This window comes from Carassius carassius, chromosome 36 (genome assembly GCF_963082965.1).
Source record: "Carassius carassius chromosome 36, fCarCar2.1, whole genome shotgun sequence".
Lineage (NCBI taxonomy): Eukaryota > Metazoa > Chordata > Actinopteri > Cypriniformes > Cyprinidae > Carassius > Carassius carassius.
In genome coordinates this window covers 14,937,995-14,957,867 of record NC_081790.1, presented here as the reverse complement: position 1 = coordinate 14,957,867, position 19,873 = coordinate 14,937,995, and the positions used below count along the sequence as shown (strand labels likewise).

Sequence of the window (19,873 nt, the reverse complement as noted above, 5' to 3'; positions counted from 1 at the left end):
CATGAGATAGCCTATAAATTCTTACTCTTAACCCTGTCCTCAAATAACAGCATTTAGCAACAAAATTCTGTTTTTGCACCTGCTCTGAGCGCGCAACAGGGTGGAGAGTTTGGACAACTGCCTTCGTCTAGATTTGTCCAAATCTGGCTTTATGCGTTGAAAGGGATCCCATATTTATCCTACGTCACTATCACAGCAGCAAAATGCAGAGATACTTGGAGAACAGATTTAAATCCATTTACGCACGCCCCCTCCCAACATTTCTTCAGGCGCCTCTATATAAAGGATCTGGGGGCAATGTTGCCTCAGAAGCTTCACGCGAAAGTGATAGAGATCCATAGCATACAACTAAAGAGAGGACAGAGGATATATGGGCAAAGAAAAAATGTTTTTCTCAATTATTGGGTAGTTTTTTTTTTAAAGATATTATCCGACACTTACAAGAAGTGGCGTCTGCCCCAAATGATGGCTGAGTAGCTCTAACCGCAGGCAGTTTTTACTCAGATTATTCATCCTTTCCAACGGTTTTTTTGGTGGCGACAAAATGTACCGGTCCACTAAAGGAGCATCAAAGGCTCGGAGGGATCAAATCAACGCAGAAATTCGCAACTTGAAAGATCTTCTGCCCATCTCAGATGCCGACAAAGCTCGTCTTTCCTACCTTCACATCATGTCCCTAGCCTGCATTTACATAAGAAAGTCCGTCTTTTTCTCTCAAGGTACGGTTAACTTAACAAAGGGTTTTGAAAATGATACTGAGAGATCATACAGAGTTCATGAGTTGCCATTCGAATATAAAGTTATGGATGTTGTGTTAGCTCTTCAGTGTATTTGCTTTCTTGAAAGGTTAAAAAGTTATTGACCATTACACGGTTTTCTAAAGAACATAAAAAGCTGAATCGAAATCATTTTAAAACCTTTATTTATTTATCTTACAAGCATAAAGCAGACATGTCATTTCTGAGGAATCTCTGTCTCTGTCCAGAGTTCTGAAAGTTGCTGGTCTCTGTCTATGGTGCTGATTTTGAACCATTTGTGTGGATGTTGCTTTAGATTACTTCCTTATTTCTTGAGACAAAGAATTTGTACTATGTACATGCAGATCTTTATTTTGAGATTTCCATGTTTTGTCTTGTTCAGTGGCAGCAGGTCATGACGTGAGCGGAAGCGTCCTGTCTTTGCCAGAACTCTCGGATCTGCTGCACACACTACCAGGGTTTCTCCTAGTGCTGACGAGTGAAGGAAAACTCCTGTATCTATCGGACAATGTCGCAGAGCACCTTGGCCATTCCATGGTAAGAAACAAATTGTAAAATAAACATTTCATCTAACTTTGTAGTACTTTGTTAGGTACTGGGGCATGCTAAAAATAATTATTTGGGCTTTGTTCAGGTGGACCTGGTGGCTCAGGGTGACAGCGTGTATGATATAATAGACCCAGCCGACCACTTCATCATGAGAGGCAACCTTGTGCCAATCACCACACCTGACACAGGTCATTTACACTGTTGGTTTGACACTAAATACTTTGAGGTATATTGTACATGATGTAAAAAATTATCCCATAATTTGTTACTCTTTTTTTTAAATAGACCGTCTGTTTCGCTGCCGCTTCAGCACTTCAAAGTTTGTAAGGAGACAGGGATCAGGCAACAAACTGACATTGGTTCGGGCATGCTGTCTGACACCTCCATACCACACATCTTCCTACTGGACCTCCAATCCAGTATGGGTGTGTTTTTGCTCCCCGCTGGAGTCCAGTGTCCCTCAAGTTTCGTCAGCTAGGAATCCTCTCCCCACCCCTCCTGCGGAGCAGTCTTTCCTCCTGTCCTGTTTCCAGTCTCAACACAGCCGGGACATGAGAATCCATGCTGCTCAGGACAGGTACCGTATGATGTCCCTGTCGGTATTTGATTATGTATTTGAGAGTGAGGGAATAATCCTGTTGTCTCCCTCTGACAGTGTAAGCCTGTACCTCGGCTATGACATAGAGACTCTACGTTCTCACTCATGGTACAGTCTGATTCATCCTCGTGATCTCTCTCACGCTTCTGCACAACACTGCACCCTGTGTGAGTACACAACTTTATTCATTTATTTTCATTTTTAAATTTGAAACCATATATCAAAAATCTGGTCTAGTACATGTGGTTTGTTAATTGGCCAATGTGTCCTATTTCAGTGCATGAAGGTGGAGAGAGGCAGGTGGAGATGGTGGTCCAGGTAGAGGCAGCAGATCATTCATGGGTCTGGCTTTACATTGTTCTTCAGCTGGAGAATGGAGAATATCCCATCAACAGCCACAACTATGTTATAAGGTATAAAGGCTACCAGCTTTTAAGCTTAATATACTGTAAAATAAAAACAATTATATTTACAATTGTAGTAAAATTATTAAATAATTTGATTTTTAATTTGATTAAACATACTTTCATACATTATTATTATTAATGTTATTATTATTAATAATAATTGTAAAATAATAATCATTTTTATTGTATATAATATTATTATTATATTAATAATAGTGACATCATTGTTTATGTTTCTAATAAATTTTCAATAATGGTAATATAAAGTATTATTATTATTCAATTAAAAATAGTTTAAATTTTTACTGTCTTTCATAAAATTAATAATAGTAATATTAAGTGTTGTTGTTGTTAATATAATAATAATAAAAATAATAATTTATTATTAATACAATTTAATATTATTATTGAGAATTTTTATTATAGTTAATATATTTAAATCCTATAATTTATAATAATAGTATTTATTTTTCAAAAAAATCTATCTTAAACACATTTATAAAATAATTAACAATCTGTGATTTTCTCTACCCTTCTCTCAGTGAGTCTGAAGCCTGGTCGGTGCGTCAGCAGTTGTATTCAGAGCAGAACCAGCTGGCTCTCCTGTACCAGGAGACACGCCAGAGCTCCGACTCCCTGTCCAGCCCGGACCAGGTCTTCACACCCAGCAGCGGTGGCCTGTCCTCCCAGTCCTTCGACTTCAGCTTCACCACTTCTTGCCGGAGCTCCTCCGAGGAGCTCCCTAGCACCTCTGCAACCAGCATGGCACTCGACCCTCTTCAGGGCTTTTCTCACGATGAAGAGAGCCATCCACAACTTCATGGCGGTCACCAGATGTGGAGATCAGCCATGACTGTTTCCCCTGAACATCAAAGCAACATCCCGAGTCTTTCTGCAGTTCCCCAAACTCATGTCGCCCCTCCGCCCCTTCCTCCGTTCAAACCTCCTCCTAAGTGCCAAAGCTCAGAGGAGTTCATTTGCACACCTCCTTACACCCCAAGACTCGGAGGGGGGAGTTTCATGTTTGGTGATGAGACCTTTAAATCAGACCATAGCAATGTAGTCAAAATGAGGCAGTTTATAACCTCAGTGCCCCTTCCTGCAAGCATCGGCCCTACTCAACACTGCCGCAAACGCCTATACGAAACACTACCGCCCACTCCAGACAGCCCAGGCAGTGATGAATGCATTCTCATGGTGCTGCCGGAGATCAGAGGACCTCTGTATATCGACGTCCCCCATTTCCCATTCCACAATCACCCCGAAGGCCTTTTAACCCCCGAGGCCTCACCGACTAAAAAACCCTGTTTGAGTTTCTTCCCTCGGGAAGATGATTCAGAAAGAGAACGAATGGAGATCTCACTCCTGGCTCAGTACATTAGCACTTTAGCTGAAGGTTTCTGTCACAGCCACCCACAAAACACATCGGCTCCCCCTCATCACGCATCGTTTGAGGGCCCAAACTCCTCGCTGGCTCACATTGATGTCTTTATGTTTGAGGAGAAAGCAGTAGATGGCATCCCTCTTCCAAATCTGCCATCCACCTCCCCCGTACCTCCCTCGCCTTACTCATCAGCGCCATCCTACACTCAGTGCTCTCCGAGCCGCAGCTCCCCTGTCCATGCGCAGGAGGAGATGGCGACTCTGAATGTTGTAAACCACCTCTGTAGCGTCCAGCCGACGCACTGTAATCGCATGGCCAGGGGTGGGCTGCAGGAAGCCGAGAGACCTGACGAGGATGAGGAGACGATGTCCACCCCAGGGTCCCCTGCACTTCCTGCCCTCACTCCTGCTCTGCCTTGTGCTCAGTCCCTGCTAGAGGAGCTGGTCACCATGGAACCTGTGTTTGGGGCAGCCGCCCCGATGACTCCTGCCGAGAGGCAGCAAGATGAGTTGTATCAACTCCCTCATCAAAGCGGGCAACAGATCTTCTACCAAGGTGAGAAACGGTGGCATTTTTTGGAATTATAGCATGTCAGTATCTCAAAGTTTTTTTGTCTAAACTGTGCTTTTTCTCTCTCCTTTCCTACAGATGGAACCAGTGATCACATGTTTTAACATAAGTCTGTGACTTAATCAATGAAGTATGGCATATTGTCATCTTTTACAAAGCTATTTTTCTGGGATAATGTGGTAGATTTAAAACAAAGTGTGTAAAAAAGGATTATTTATGTTTATATTTCAATATCATGAAGTCACATGAACATGCATCCTATTCATATTGGACTGTCACTTTGGGGAAACGTACTTAAAGTAACATTAAGGCAATTGCCACTTTGTATTCACTTATAGTGAAGTCTGTGTTTTACTGAATGAATATGTTTATGAATCACAAGTGTATCTTTAAACCATCGTAGAGTTCTACGATCAAGTAGAGGATTGATTCCTACCTACAATACTCTCTTTCTATTTGCTCTTCATTGTGCCATTGCATGAAAACCATAGAGAAAACTTAATAATAAACAATATTCCTTTATGTTTTGTCCTTTGTTTGTAGAACAATATAGGATTTGCTTACAGTCTTAAAATTAAAGGTTACTGACATTAATGGTTCCTTGAAGAACCTTAGACACTTCAAATTGCATGAAAGGTAGATATATCTAGTAGATATACAAATTTTCTTGAAATTAAAAAAAGTTTGACTGAAAATTCTTTGAGGAACCCAAAGTGGTTCTTCTATGCATTGCTGTGAAAACCTTTCTTTTTAAGAGTGCATTCAATGTATTATTTGTTCTTGTCCACAAAGAATATCCTTGAATTTGATGTGCTCTTGTTTTCCAAATATGTATATGAGAGTCAATTAAATGCATCAAAGCAAGGTTCATCGGTGTGTGTTCATTGTTGCTGCCCCCTCCATTGTTGCCTTTCATTCACTGCCTTTTTAGTGTGTCTCCATGGTTTCCTAGGACCGACTGACGCAGATGATGAGGTGCTATCTATTTTTCCTGACGTATGCTCTTGACTCAGAGGCACATTGGAGACAATTAGACTCCTACACACACACACACACACACACACACACACACACACACACACACACATGCGTATGTCCACAAACTCATGCTGTACAGTGAATAGTCAGCCCACACTTTCCTATTATACCTGGAAGCTCACGATAATACCCTATATGGCCTTTCCTGTCTTTCCATTTTTTCCTCTTGTTGCTGGGGAAGCGAGATCTTCCTTTCGCAATCTCCACCTCTGGTGCCCCTAAATCATTGTTTGCTTTTCAGTTATCCAGTTACGCACCTTTTTTATCGAGTCAGCTGTGCTGACCATGCCCAGAAATACCCCACGAGTTTCATCTGAATAAAACTCTCTTATGTCCTCACTTGCTGTCCTTGTGAGAATGATGCGCTTTCAGCAATGAAGAGGAATAAAAATAGACGGGAGTGAAAAGAGGAGGAAAAGAGGGAATGGGGAGCGCTTGGAAGGTGCACAAGCACTTTTATGTGCTTATTCATCCTGCTTTCCTCCCAATCCTCCAATCAGTCAGCTGAATTTCTTTTCATCCTCCCTCTTTTACACATCTGTGCTTTCTCACTGATACCATCCCATTCATTAGGACCCTCTCTCCTTATGACTCACCCTTACCTCTTTAACTCGTCTCTCCCTTCTCTGCTCTCTCGCTCTTCATCATCCTCCAGATATGTTCACACAAACAGGCCGTGCCCACTTAAATCATAATAGAAATGCAAAAATTAAGATGCGCTCATTTTATTTTCTTTAAGGTATGATGAAAACAACTACCTACATTGTCTGTATACTATTCAAACTTACAAAACATTTTTATTCTTAAGCTCTAATGCCAGGGTGCAACATCAAAAGAACAATTTTCTCAACAAATAAATTATATTGGCAGATAAACTTAAAAACAAACCTTTGAAATAAGTAGGCAAGCTGTCTTTATCCTGGGGCTTGAGAAGATGTCCTCAGTTCTCCTCCACTCACGAAGGCCTGCAGTGCACCAACATGAAACTTTATTCATTGTCTTCACTTTTGATTTGTCAGTATATACAATAAAGACTGCTCAGTGCTGACGTTCAGTGGTCAATAATGGAAATTGTATAGAATGCTTGTGAAAAAAAGAGTATTTATTATCAAAATATTGTACTTTAAAAGAATACGGTTTAGTGCAAACTGAATGTAATGTTTAGGTAGGATGCTTAATTGCATGTGTTCAACACAACGTGTAGGTCACCTTTAATTTTACATTATTAAATTTAATTTTACATTATTAAATATAATTTTATGGTAAAGTGCACTTTTTGTGCTTTAAGTGTTAGTTCACCCAAAATGAAAATTCTGTCATTAATTACTCACCCTTATGTCACTCCAAACCTGTAAGACCTTCATTCATCTTCAGAACACAAATTAAGATATTTTTGATTAAATCTGAGAGCTTTCTGACCCTACATAGACAGCAATGTAACTGACATCTTAAAGGCCCATAAAGATAGTAAGGACATACTTAAAATAGTCCATGTGACATCAGTGGTTCAACCTTAATATTATGCCATAATTTTCATTTTTGGATGAACTAACCTTTAAGTGTGTTAGGAAACACAGCCATGAAAGTATACACACTTAAGTGTCCTTTTAAGTCATAAAAGGGAAAGTTCACCCAAAAATAAAAAAGTTAAGATTTAGACCTACGCAAAAAATTTTCAAACTTGTATGAATTCCTTTATGTGAACACAAAAGGAGATATTTTGAAGAACATGTGTAGCTAAACAGTTGATTGTCGCTATTGAAATCCATATATATATATATATATATATATATATATATATATATATATATATATATATATGGAAGTAAATTCAGACTATCAACAGTTTGTTTTCCCATATTCTTCAGAATATCTTTGTCTGTGTTGAACAGAAAAAACTCATACAAGTTTAGAACAACTTGAAAGTGAGTAAATAATGACAGAATTTTCATTCTTGAATAAACTTGTCATACAACTTCCAGAAAGTTACACCACAGAAATATTTTCTTCAAGCCCCACAAAAATATCTAAATAATTCCTAATTCATATTTTAAGACGTGTTCATCACAAAAGAAGTGTATTCAAATCTTTTTTTTTTTATTATTATTAATTGTATTAATGGCAATTTATATAAATGGTAAATGGACTGCATTTATATAGCGCTTTCAACAGACCCCTTGGCCATCCAAAGCGCTTTACAAGTTGCCTCACATTCACCCATTCACTCACTCAGCATACACCGACTGTGGTGTCAGCCATTCACGTCGGGAGCAGCTGGGATTAGGTGTCTTGCTCAAGGACTTGGTCAGGTGGAGGTGGGGATTGAACCACCAACCTTTGTTGTTGTAGACTTTGTTTGTTTGTTGGGGTTGTAGACAACCTACATGAACCACCACTGCCGCCCAAGAATATAAGAAATACTTAAAATCACCTCTTGATTTATTTGTAAAAAACCGTTTAACATTTAGTACTAGATTTACCATTTACCAGTGATTCACTAGATGGCGGTATTAAGCAGTTCTGTCTTTCACTGGTCCAGGATCGAGGAAGATTCCTCAGGTTCAATGCATTTTCAATATGGCGACGCGCATGTCGGTAACATAACAGTGAGGGTGAAAGAGTTAGTCCTGTTTTCCTTGGACTGAAAACTAAAGGCAGCACTTAAGAAACCTTTTACACTTTGTTTTAACATAACGTACATACAGGTAAATTAAAGGAAAGGAATAATTTTACACTAGCGCAATGTGTTTCACCATCATTCATAGTGACCCTGTACACATCTTATGATTTGATTGTAGTTACAGTTCCTACAGGTGAATTCAAATGTCTTTTCTTGGAAGTCTGAAACCAGTGCTGTCGTCTGTTTTACAGGGTAAGCCTCAGCAACAGAATTTTGATTAATGTCCTATTAAAATAAATGACTGAAATCAATGATGCTACTTTACATTGTGTCGTTTTGGCAGCATCACACTCTGCACCTTTCTGGTCTGGACCTGTGTTCACCAGGACCATGGCCACTCTCAATCAGATGCACCGTAAGGGCAGACCTCCCCCACCTCTTCCAAAGATCAGTGCCACTTATGGGCATCCACAGCTCAAAGCAGTAGTGCTGAAGACCATGATCAGGAAACCCAAGAAGCCCAACTCAGCCAACCGCAAGTGTGCACGAGTCCGTCTGTCCAACGGTCAAGAAGCTGTGGCGTACATCCCTGGGGAAGGACACAACCTCCAGGAGCACAATGTGGTGCTGATACAAGGAGGGAGAACACAGGACTTACCAGGGGTCAAAATCACTGTGGTCAGGGGCAAATATGACTGTGCACATGTTGTGAAGAAGAAACAGTAATTACTAGAACTGTGTATAACTGCATATATGACTGTAATAACTTGGATGCCAACAAATAAACTCGATCTGAAATGTAAGTAATGATGGTCAAGCTTAATTCATACAGATATCCCAATCCAACAGTGATCTGATTCTGTAGTGTTATTTTCACTGAGTTTGTTCAAGGAGTATTTCTGGTTCTGTGTCTTGTTTTGCAAGAAATGTTATCTTTGCTGATCAACTTTGCTGATTTGGCAGATGTAAGAGGTGTTTGTCTCAACTTTTACTATTTCCGGACATGTTAAATAACTTGTGTTTAACAGCCGATTATGAGTTGGTTTGTCGTTTTGTACAAAATGTCATCTGCATGCCTGATATAACATGCCGTGCAAACAATGCCAAAAATGATTGAATTCTAAAGAAATCATGTTCACAAGAAACAGTTGTCTTCAGAGAAGTCGTCCGTTCCTGCTGTAAAAGAACTTGTAAAAATTATTTAAAACCCTGTTAGTAAGTGCAACTAAAACAACTACATGTAAGTTGTACATGTACATGTTTTAACGGGCCAAAAGTCATTGATGGGGGAAATACTTACTGTAGGAATGTCACGTTATGATAGGCTACAACTCGTAGTATTATCAGCAGTTTGTTTTGCGTAATACTGGTCTGAGCTTTTCACTATTGGAAAGCCAGAAACCAGTTTGGCAGGGTCCTGTTACTACTAGGCTTTAGATTTTCCTCATTTGACTTCAACAACTCTCAGGCTGTGATTCAACATCAACCCCAGGTATTTTTTTCTTCGAAAGTGCATGATAAAATACGTTTGTATGTTCTGTAATTTTACATGTAACTATATTTAGCGAGGGTTATGCTTACAATAATATCACCAGCATATACTAAACAATTATGTCATACAGAACGCATTGTAAAAAAAAAAAAAAACATCTTTAGCAAGTTTGCTTTGCAAGTATTTTGTTGTTCTTGTTGTTGTTAAAGTGGCAGTTCACCCCAAAATAAAAACGTTATTGTTCCAAACCTGTGTGACTTTCTTCTGAGGAACACGAAAGACATTTTGGTATCTTTTATTCTATGGATAAAAGCAAGTTTCTTCATGTTCCGCAGAAAAAAAGAAAGTATTACAGGATGTAATTGGTGAATTATACTTTTACAAAATACTTTCACAATTTATAAACTGGATATTTAGATATTTCTACTAGCAAACAAGACATAATCTTGTATTGATTCTCAGAGCAATGGAGGCCATATATGATGTAGAGGTGACCACAGGCTCCATGACCCATGCAGGCACTTTTGACAATATATTCATTACTTTGATTGGCACACAAGGAGTGAGTGAGCGGACCAAGCTTAACGGCTATGGAAGAGACTTTAAGACTGGAATGGTAAGATATTTTTTTACATCTTATATTAATTTTTACATTTTCAAAAATTCTAATGTGCTCAGGAAAGTCATGACTGAAATAAGCCATCAATTTCTCTAACTGTGGCATTTTTATTAAATCTAGAGAGTGAAGTATAAAGTGATTACCAGTTTCACTCTTGCCAACCTGCTGCTCATCAGACTCGAGAAAAATCATTTCATGTTCTTGCCAGAGAATGACTGGTTCTGCTCTCTGGTGAATGTAAGAACCCCTGAGAAAGATGTGATCCACTTCCCATGCTATCGCTGGATGGGAGAGGGGGAAGTGATTGAGCTGCGAGAGGCCAAAGGTTTGTATACGTATCTGTTATTGCATTGTCTTTTTTTTTTTTTTTTTAATATATATAAAGTCATGTTTATCATAAAACTATTAACATGGCTGTTTTTGATAATAAGAAATTTTACTTAAGCAGCAAATCAGTATTAGAATGATTTCTGAAGGAACGTGACACTGAAGACTGAAGTAACGGCTGCTGAAAATTCAGCTTTGTTATCAAAGTAATAATTGCATTTTCAAACATTAAATTAGAAAACTGTTGTTTTAAATTGTAAAGATATTTCACTTTATTACTGGATTTTAACAGGATTTTTTTATTCAAATGAGTATAGCCTTGGTGAGCATAAGACACTTCTTCAAAAATGTTCTATTTGTCTACATACATTTCAGTAACTCTTTTAAATTGTCTGACAGCTACACACATCTATGAAGAAAAATATTCACAACTGAAAGAGCATAGAAGAAATGAGCTAAAGCTTAACAAACAAGTGTACCAGTAAGTTTGCACCAGTAAGATGTGTATTTGCATCATTTTGTGGCCTCTTCATTGGTTTAGTGTAACTCTTTGCATACCTTCTTCTTCCTCGAGGTGGACTGAGTTTAAAACAGGTCTTCCGCAGCATGCATTTTTTCAGGAGCCCCTGTCTCTTCCCTCAGTGGTCCGCTTCTCTTTCACTAAAGACATGGACTTAGCTTTCAACTGCTCCACTGCGTGAGTTTTACCTAACATGTATTAGTATAAGTGTTAGTAAATCCTGTCTGGTCATTTCTTTACACCAATGATGAATGTGTCTTCTAGGCTTGGTGAGATCAAAATGAAGAAACTAGTGAAAAAAACGGATCAAAGGGTTCAAATGGAAGACATGAAGAGTGCCTTCTGGTCATCCAGAACTGCTGTCTCGGGTAAGATGGCTGCTAAAGTCATCTGTTTCACAGATGTGTTGACACTAGAAGATGTGTTTGATGTGAAACGAGTGAAGTTAAACTGTGACAATTTTGTTATTGCAACCTTTTAATAATAGAATATGTGCAGAAGCACTGGATGGATGATGATTTTTTTGGATATCAGCTCCTAAATGGCTCCAATCCAATGATGCTCCGTCGATGCACTGAGCTTCCTCTGAACTTTGCCGTTACTAATGGCATGGTGCAGCCTTTTCTAGAGAGTGGAACTTCCCTTACTCTGGAGATGAAGGTAAAACAATATCAAATTTGCTCTTTTGAACTCTCCATGCTCTCAAAATATGTATGCAATTATCTGTTTATTTTTTTAAACTCAACAGCAAGGAAACATTTTCTTATGTGACTATAAAAGGCTGGCAGATTTATCAACTCAGTTCATCAATGGGAAGCAGCAGTATGTTGCGGCTCCACTTTGCCTTCTGTACAAGAACCAAGTGGGCAAACTTCTGACTATTGCCATCCAGGTACAGTAGATTTGATGGGTTTCATTAACTTAAACTTATAAAATATGTACATTAATACTGGCATTTGTACATTGCATTGCATTGCATAAATTGCATAATATATTAAGAATTGTATATCTGAATAAAGTATTTTTAATTATAAAATATTAATCTTAACCCACTGGCTATTTCTTATTTTTACATATAAATCTAACAAAATTATTTTTTAAGCTTGAAATAAAAATAAAAATAAATAAATAAAAAACTTTTATAAAATAAATAAAATAAAAACATAAGAACGAAATGGGGTAAATTCATTTAATTCAGTTTATTATTTTATTTTATTTATTTAAATTTTTGTTATGTTTTTATATTTGCCAAAACATTACCAAAAGCTTATTACAAACGGCAATTTTTTTAACCCCACATTAACCACTTTCATAAAAAAAAAAAAAAAAAAAAAACTTAACAAACAAATAGATACAATGTAACATAAATATACAAATTTGAATACAAAAATATTCAAAAAATACAAAAATCAATCCAAAACTTATGTGTGGCTGACATGGTCAGTAACATAATAAACAAAAAACAATCCTTGTATAATTAATTTTACAGATAATGATTAATTATTTCCCATTCTGTGTTTCAGTTGCAGCAACAGGCATCAGAGGACAATCCAGTTTTCCTGCCTAGCGACTCAGAGTATGACTGGCAGCTCGCCAAACTCTATGTGAGGAACGCCGACTGTCTTGAGCATCAGTCATCTTTCTATCTGCGCACCCATCTGGCTGAGACCTTTACAGTGTCATTAATGAGAAACCTCCCGGCAGCTCACGCTATACATAAGGTACTCAAGATACGAGTGGTATACTGTTTGTTGTGGCTATACTTCTTTAATACGTCTGCAAAAACATATATGGGCCAAATAAATAAGTCCAGTCCATCAGTAAACATCTGAACAATGCATAACATTTTGCATTAAACTGGATCATAATCATCACTCACAACTCATGTATGTGTTTCTCTCAAAGTTGCTGGTGCCACACACACGTTATACCCTGCAGATAAACACTCTTATTCGGAATAGACTTCTCGGTCCTGAGGGAGCTGTCACTCAGGTATTGATTCAGGATTGCTTTTATTTCATTTTTGAACTTAAAGACGATTTTTTAAATAATCTTCGCTTCAGAATACTAGTATTGGAGATGAAGGGATGACCAATCTCATGAGGAAGGCACTTTCGGACCTGACTTACAGTTCTCTCTGCTTGCCTGAAGACATCAATGACCGTGGACTAGAATCTATTCCCAACTTCTTTTACAGAGAGGATGGATTTCGGCTCTGGAGCTTCATAAATGAGTAACATGATTTTTTTTATCTATATGTGCACCAGAAAAAATATATAAAAAAATAGAATAATAACTCAGAGTTGCATCAAATCACTCGTTATGTTTATTTAATGGCTTCTTGAAGGCTTTCTTTAATGTATGCAATACAAATCAGTTGCCTTTGTTGCTTTTGGTATGGGTTGGTAGTTTTGTAAGAAGCATGGTGGAGTTGTATTACCAGAATGACAGTGATGTGCAGCAGGACACTGAACTCCAGGACTGGATCAAGGAGATCTTTATCCATGGGTTTCTTGAGCAGAGCAGCACAGGTGAATCAGATGATATAGCTTTGGTTATCACAGCTGTGATGTCATAATAGTTTTTTAATCATCAGTGTTCCTTTTCTTCTCATTTAGGAATACCTCAGTGTTTTAGCACAGTAGAGGAGGTCATTAAATTTGTGACCATGGTGATCTTTACAGTTTCAGCTCAACATTCAGCTCTCAGAGCAGGACAGGTAAGTTAAAATTGAACTTAAAATGATTCTACTTATTCTTAAATGTATTATATGTTGCATACATTCTATTTTGTTCTCCACATATTTGCACTTAGTTTGACTATGGTAGTTGGTTTCCCAATTCCCCTGGCTCTTTAAAACAACCACCTCCTACGTCTAAGGGACGCTCTGACAAAAACACCCTGTTGGACACCCTCCCTGACATGAACACCTCTGCATATCTAGTATCAGTCTTTTGGCTCCTGAGCAAACCCTCATCAGATTTAGTGAGTGTTTCCTACTCGACTGATTGGATTATCCCATGTTTTGCATATATTGTACATGAAAATCTTTACAAATCATCTCTAATCTTTTATGCAGGTTCCACTCGGGCAATACCCGGAAGATTACTTTTGCCAGATGGCTCTCCAAAAAAGGATCAGAGATTTTCAAGCAGAACTGTCCTTTCTTAGTGAGTCCATCAATGATAGAAACAAAGGGCTCCAAGTGCCTTACACATACATGTGTCCTGGTAACATCAGCAACAGTGTCAGCATTTGATTTGACTGAAGACTTCTAAAACATCATGTTTTAATATACTTATACTGAATATACTGTAAACCAAATGTAGAATCATTTTTATATTTAAATGTTGGATATTTACTTGCTATATACTGTAATATTCAGATAAATATAACTTTTTTTTAACTTTGAGTTCACTGTAGATTGTCTCAGTTGTCAATATTGATTTGAAACATCTAAAATTTCTAAATGATTCAAGATTAAATTTTGAACAAATATATTTTTAAAACTACTTTGTTTTAATTCTCACTTGTCAATACTAATGTTTAAAAAAATAAACATATTAAAAGAAAAGCAGCAACACAGATTTTTAAAAAGGTCTTTATTTTACAGGCATGTGTGTTTTAGATCTGATAATTCCCTTTAATGCTATCACTTCAAATGTATATACTTTCACAGCACTGTTCTTTTTAGAATTTAAAGTAATGTAAACTGTGTCAAGTAATCTACATTTTATTTTGATAATGAATAAGTATTGAATACAAAAGCTGCATTACCAATATCCCAATGCAATCACACACAAGAAACATTGGTGAACATTATAGTTTATTTGTATACAGAATTTGTTTGAAAAAAGTGCATCCTGAAGACAATACAAGACCTGGATGGTAAGCATTCATCACAGATGATATTTCTACCACCTCACACTTATAGCACGAGCCAATGCAACAGCATCACTCTCAGAAGTTCATCCCAGTGTTATTGTGGGTTAAGTTCATCAATGCACCGCCAAAGGTTTTCAGTCTTTTCCAGAAAGTGGCCTTCTTTGATTTTCTTACTAATGTAGCGAGTTGTCTCGTCTCGTGCATTCTGGCTAGAGCTGCAGGAGGTCTGCAGGATGTTCTTGAGCAGCTCCTGGTTGGCCTCCACAGACAAACCCAGCAGAAAGCGGAGAAAGATATCATAGTTGCTATTCTTGGAGCTTAATGCTTTGTCAACCGCACTCTTGAGTAAGTCTGTCAAGGAAACCTTTAATACTTTGCTTAGCTTGCTCTGCTCAAGGGCATTCCTTCCATGTTTCTTGAAACAATAGAAAACATGAAGAGCTGCAAGGTATTCCTGAATGGTCGGATGAGCGAAGCAGCTCACCTTCTCTGTGTAGATCATGTACTTCTCTCTGTAAAACTCTGTGCAGAGTCCAGTGCAGGCCATGGCAGGGTAGGAATCCGGCAATCTAACTTCGTCCCAGTGCTCTTTCTCAATCTGAAACTTATTCTTCTCAAGCATGCTGTAGGACAGTTTTGCGAGCTTAATGAGCAGCTGATCAGCAGTAAGATCCTTGGTCTCTTCGGTGGGGTCGTTCTTCAGCTTCTCAACGGATATTAGAGTGTGACCATGGAGCATAATAGTATACAGATTGGTGAGAGTTCTGGGCAGCTGTGCCAAGGATCGAAGAGACTGGAACTGCTGCTGCAACACTTTAGATGCCACCCAGCAGAACAGCGGCAAGTGGCACATAATAAACAGCGTCTTGGAAGACTTGATGTGAGCAATTACCTTCTCAGCGAGGTCTCGATCTGCGATCGTCCTTCTGAAATAGGCCTCTTTCTGATCATCGGTGAAGCCACGGACCTCCAGAAGCTGATGGACGTGTTGTGCTGGGATCACATCCAGAGCTCCTGCCCTAGAAATGATCCACACGTAGGCGTCATAGAGCAGGTTGCCCCTGATGAGGTTGGTCATCAACACTTGCACAGTCGCAGGCCTGGTCGCATCACACCAATACACCGTTTTCCGGAAATTAAATGGGATTTGGGTGTCATCTAGGCCATCGCATATGAACATTACCAGGCAGCCTTCGAATTCGAGAGTGTCTACTTCCTTCATCTCTGGATAGAGGGTGCTGACTAGACTCATGAGACTATACTCTCCTTCCAGCATCTTATTCAGCTCCTTGAACTGCAGAGGAATAAGAAAGAAAACATCTGGGTGGACTTTTCCATCCGCCCAGTCGAGGATGAAGCGCTGCACTGCAAATGATTTGCCACATCCTGGGACTCCTCTGGATAACACCGACCTCACGGGCCTTGACCTGACATTCTGCTGGATATATAGGTCATTTCCTGTTAATGGCGTCCTGTTGACTCTGCCAGTCTCTTCGAGCACTTCTATCTTTGATCTGAACTCGTGCTCACTGTTGATTGATGCATTAACACCATCGGTAATGTAAAGGTCTGTATAGACCGACTCAAAGGGGACGGGTTGTCCTTGTTGATTAAAACCCTCATATACCATCTCATACTTCCTCTTCAGAGTCAATTTCAGTTCATAGCGCACTTCGTCTGCGGAACATCAAAAGGAGAGATTTTTAAGTCAACGGTTAGAAAATGTTTTGGTGAGGACAAAATAATACAACTTACTTCTTTTGCATAGTCCTAGCAGATATTCAGCCAGCTTCTTAAAGTTCATGATATTAAAGAGCGCCAGCGTGATCTTCAGAGAGATCTCAATATTGCAAAGCTCGAGCATCTTATCCACCAGATCCACAAGATCAAGTCCATCCAGCGGATCACGGAAGCGCTCTGGATAGCGATCCCACAGCAGTTTTTTAAAGTACTTTAATTCGTCCTCTGCAAGTTTCTTTAAGCAGCTTGTGAGGGCCTGTGATATAGCCAGAATGTTACAGAAAGGTACTTATTGGAAATATTGTTATTGCTTTGAATGAATGATCACTGGTTATAGGCCTCACTTTAAATGCAAATTCCACTGTCATTGCTGGATGCCTTTTCTCATTTGGATCTACTACCAACTCTGGTTTTACAGGAACAGGAACATGCTGTTTCACACCACCTTCCTTCTTGCTCTTCTTCCTTGTGCTTAATTTAAAAAGGAAAGAATATTTTAGAATATTTAGATGACAATAAATGAAAAACTACACTACTGTTCAAAATGTTGGGGTCGTGAGTTTTTTTATGTTTTTGAAAGAATGCTAGTACAATTTAAAATAACGCTTTTCTGTTTTTTTAAATGTAACATTCCTGTGAAGGGTCGCTGAATTTTCAGCAGCCATTACTCCAGAAATCATTCTAATATCCTGATTTATATATTACTTAATGAATGTTTTCAAAGAATGAAAATTATGTATTATATATGATTCTCTATAATTACTATTTTAATGAAAATGTAAGCATCTTACAGTAACTAATTATGTGAATATGGTGAAATATTATAGGCCTGGATTAAAATTCAATTAACTTTTTTTTTTACAATATGTATCATCTGCCCATCAAAGAGTGGTCAACACCCATGCCTAACACAGTATTTATTATGACCTCTAAATTGTATACCGATGTATTGTATGACCATGGACATGGTAATGGATTGGATGCATCATGTAACTTTTACTCACCTTTCTTCAGCATTGCCCTCCATATTGACATCCTCATCATCACTATTAAACTCTTCACTGCTAGAAGCAGATGAGTCCCGTCTGTACAACTGAACCCTGTAGAAAGTCAATAGTTGACTTACAAGAATGACACCTTTAAGCACACAGAGAGCAAAGTCTCTTTCAATCTTTCAAATAAGTATCATTTTCACTCTTACAGTATGCTACTAATAAAAGCCTTTCTTTAAAATGATAGGCAAAGACAAATACAATATATAAAACCTGTCCCAAAGCATATGTTATATAATCTAAAATAAATAAATAAGTAAAATTAGTCTTGAGGGCGAAATGAAGATTAAGTTAATTTACTGAGTGCAACTGGGTCCATGCTCGTCTCTTGTTTCTGACCAGCTGTCACTCTGCATGGATGCATAACTGTTTGCAGGGGACTCTGCTCTGTCCACGTACTCTCTGGTGAGAACAATCGATATAAATGACAGAAAAATAAATATATATTAGGTTAAGTAGTTGCAAATCTATAAATACCATCTTGACTACAGCGTATTCCTGGTTTTATCAGCAGGTGTCGCACTCACACGACAACAGACAATCACGCATGCGTCTGTCATGGTCGTTAACATGGCTATTCCTTGCTGATCCCTATTACAATAACAGATCACCGAAAACCATATTACCCCACAGGACCGGAGAATCCGAGGATGAAGGGAAGTGTCCTCGGAGGAATCACGTCCTCTTCATCCCCATTTTCACTCCCGAAGGCGGAAGCCCCGATTCCCAAAGGCAGACTGTTGTCTGACGCCATGTCTACTGCGTCGTCATCCATCTCGGATTTACAACGTTTCCCCCGCTTGTCAGAAACAGCTAGCCGTTGTTACCCTGATGAAAGCGATACATAAATATTGAAAAATCCCAATGCTTTAATTTGAGCAACCCGTGCATTGCTGCTGTGGAATGAGTCTAGTAATGCGTTATGAACGCTAAACCTAAAGATATATATTTTAGAATAGGGTTTAACCCTTTATAAACCATGATTTAATAAGGGGTTAGAGCAATTTGCTGTTACAGTGATATATGCATTGTGAAACAATGGAGCTCGAATGGCAGTGAGCTGTTCTCCAACTGACAGCCAATCATAAACCGCCTCAGTGGTTGCGTAATTAAATATTCATGTGCTGTGTACGCTCTGATACACTCTGTTACTCTGGTGTTTGTACGAACTGTTTTATTTTTAGCGATTGCAAGAAAAAATAACAGTGATGGAAAATGCGTTAACTTTGGGTTTAGGGTTTAAGACTGTAGGCTACACACAGCAAAAACAGATTTACGTTCCGTAATTTCTGCATAAGTAGGCTAGTTATTAAAACAAGTTATACTGGTCCAGTCATAGTTGTTGGGTCTCATGAACATGCAAGCATTAGCACAAATTTTACAGTGTGAAAAAACAACAACAACAACCATATTAAACCCGAATACTTGAAAAATGGGAGAAGTCAATATTTGGCCACATTGTAGACTACGATAAACCTTTTGTACTCTCTTTACATGACTTTATATGTAGTCAAGTGAGTATGCATATACAGTATGCTAATAACAAGAGCTTCAGAGACACAGTGAAGTGTAGCTATAGCGGATGTTTAATAATTTTACCCAGCTTTTTTTCTGTAGCTATGCTCCTGACTCCGCAGTCCTCTCGATTCACGCCTGGCTCCACAAAAAAAATGCGGAAGACGGAACAAATTCGGTCGCTTAACTTTATGTTAGCCTAATTGTTTAGCATGAATTACTTTTATGTTTTTATGATTTCTGGGCCCGTAAGCCAATACAAGACCGTATATGCTAAAGTTCAACATAAAGCGCATCAGAAGTCTCTGATAAGGATCACTTTCGGTTTGAAGTTGTGGATGTCTACTTCCCTGTTTTCTTAAAGAGACAGCAGTAAGAATATTTAGTGACGTCGATAGCCTGTAATTTGAAGGTTTATATTTGTGTTATTTTCTTTATTCTATATGTGTATTTCATTAAGGAATATCATGGAATTTAAAGAAAAATTATCTTAAGTATTAAGGAATATTATAAGTTTAGTATAGTGTATTTTCCCTCTTTTTCATTTCCCCATTTTCCCTTTCTATTTTGCTCACTGGCACATCTTGTCACCTATACCAGAGGACTTCAACAGAGGCCTGACAATAGCCAAACAAAAATGAAAAGCTACAAAATATTTTTACCTATAAAATAATTAATGGGGGTGCCTGTACTGTCTTTCTATGCACTAAGGGGCTGTTGTCTGGAAAAAAAAGTAGAAGACCCTTGACTTATAACCTATTGACACCACTGGGGTGAAGGAGCCCATTTTGAGATTGTG

The 19,873-nt window shown here is 38.3% G+C and overlaps 4 protein-coding genes across 6 annotated transcripts; 3 read left to right on the top strand and 1 right to left on the bottom strand.

Annotated features, from left to right (window-relative positions):
• Positions 1-510: 510 nt before the first annotated feature.
• Positions 511-5,130, top strand: LOC132116727 (neuronal PAS domain-containing protein 4B-like). Of its 2 annotated transcripts, XM_059525600.1 has the most exons (8): positions 511-719; positions 1,141-1,295; positions 1,393-1,495; positions 1,593-1,884; positions 1,963-2,072; positions 2,183-2,318; positions 2,855-4,251; positions 4,345-5,130. In XM_059525600.1, exons 1-8 carry the CDS (start codon positions 545-547, stop codon positions 4,368-4,370), a joined length of 2,394 nt encoding a protein of 797 aa, XP_059381583.1. In that variant the 5' UTR covers positions 511-544; the 3' UTR covers positions 4,371-5,130. The 2 variants fall into 2 exon arrangements, with proteins under 2 accessions (XP_059381583.1, XP_059381582.1); XM_059525599.1 differs by having other exon boundaries at positions 532-719; positions 2,855-5,130.
• Positions 5,131-7,850: 2,720 nt separating this feature from the next.
• On the top strand, positions 7,851-8,727 carry LOC132117247 (small ribosomal subunit protein uS12m-like). Of its 2 annotated transcripts, none has more exons than XM_059526411.1 (3): positions 7,851-8,009; positions 8,109-8,176; positions 8,268-8,727. In XM_059526411.1, the coding sequence occupies exons 2-3, from the start codon at positions 8,128-8,130 to the stop codon at positions 8,648-8,650; spliced, it is 432 nt and encodes a 143-aa protein (XP_059382394.1). In that variant the 5' UTR covers positions 7,851-8,009; positions 8,109-8,127; the 3' UTR covers positions 8,651-8,727. The 2 variants fall into 2 exon arrangements, with proteins under 2 accessions (XP_059382394.1, XP_059382395.1); XM_059526412.1 differs by having other exon boundaries at positions 7,852-8,009; positions 8,103-8,176.
• A 134-nt stretch (positions 8,728-8,861) lies between these two features.
• si:dkey-17e16.9 (hydroperoxide isomerase ALOXE3) lies at positions 8,862-14,415 on the top strand. The gene is made up of 15 exons (XM_059526410.1): positions 8,862-9,416; positions 9,879-10,032; positions 10,156-10,360; positions 10,762-10,843; positions 10,937-11,059; positions 11,147-11,250; positions 11,370-11,542; positions 11,631-11,774; positions 12,406-12,603; positions 12,788-12,874; positions 12,946-13,115; positions 13,292-13,413; positions 13,501-13,601; positions 13,697-13,867; positions 13,962-14,415. Exons 2-15 carry the CDS (start codon positions 9,883-9,885, stop codon positions 14,139-14,141), a joined length of 2,010 nt encoding a protein of 669 aa, XP_059382393.1. The 5' UTR covers positions 8,862-9,416; positions 9,879-9,882; the 3' UTR covers positions 14,142-14,415.
• A 277-nt stretch (positions 14,416-14,692) lies between these two features.
• On the bottom strand, positions 14,693-18,646 carry LOC132117245 (protein NLRC3-like). The gene is made up of 6 exons (XM_059526409.1): positions 18,186-18,646; positions 17,860-17,961; positions 17,512-17,607; positions 16,852-16,978; positions 16,523-16,763; positions 14,693-16,444 (listed from the first exon to the last, which is right to left on the bottom strand). The coding sequence occupies exons 1-6, from the start codon at positions 18,332-18,334 to the stop codon at positions 14,862-14,864; spliced, it is 2,298 nt and encodes a 765-aa protein (XP_059382392.1). The 5' UTR covers positions 18,335-18,646; the 3' UTR covers positions 14,693-14,861.
• Positions 18,647-19,873: the final 1,227 nt, after the last annotated feature.

Coding starts and splice junctions, on each gene's coding strand:
- LOC132117247 (XM_059526411.1), top strand. CDS start 8,128: ATGTCTTTTCTTGGAAGTCTGAAACCAGTGCTGTCGTCTGTTTTACAG. Junction 8,177..8,267: donor GCTGTCGTCTGTTTTACAGG/GTAAGCCTCAGC, acceptor TCGTTTTGGCAG/CATCACACTCTGCACCTTTC.
- si:dkey-17e16.9 (XM_059526410.1), top strand. CDS start 9,883: ATGGAGGCCATATATGATGTAGAGGTGACCACAGGCTCCATGACCCAT. Junction 11,775..12,405: donor TTCTGACTATTGCCATCCAG/GTACAGTAGATT, acceptor TCTGTGTTTCAG/TTGCAGCAACAGGCATCAGA. Junction 13,868..13,961: donor GCAAACCCTCATCAGATTTA/GTGAGTGTTTCC, acceptor TCTTTTATGCAG/GTTCCACTCGGGCAATACCC.
- LOC132117245 (XM_059526409.1), bottom strand. CDS start 18,334: ATGGATGACGACGCAGTAGACATGGCGTCAGACAACAGTCTGCCTTTG. Junction 17,962..18,185: donor GGATTCTCCGGTCCTGTGGG/GTAATATGGTTT, acceptor TGTTCTCACCAG/AGAGTACGTGGACAGAGCAG. Junction 16,445..16,522: donor GCTAGGACTATGCAAAAGAA/GTAAGTTGTATT, acceptor GATGTTCCGCAG/ACGAAGTGCGCTATGAACTG.
- LOC132116727 (XM_059525599.1), top strand. CDS start 545: ATGTACCGGTCCACTAAAGGAGCATCAAAGGCTCGGAGGGATCAAATC. Junction 720..1,140: donor GTCCGTCTTTTTCTCTCAAG/GTACGGTTAACT, acceptor TGTCTTGTTCAG/TGGCAGCAGGTCATGACGTG. Junction 1,296..1,392: donor AGCACCTTGGCCATTCCATG/GTAAGAAACAAA, acceptor GGCTTTGTTCAG/GTGGACCTGGTGGCTCAGGG.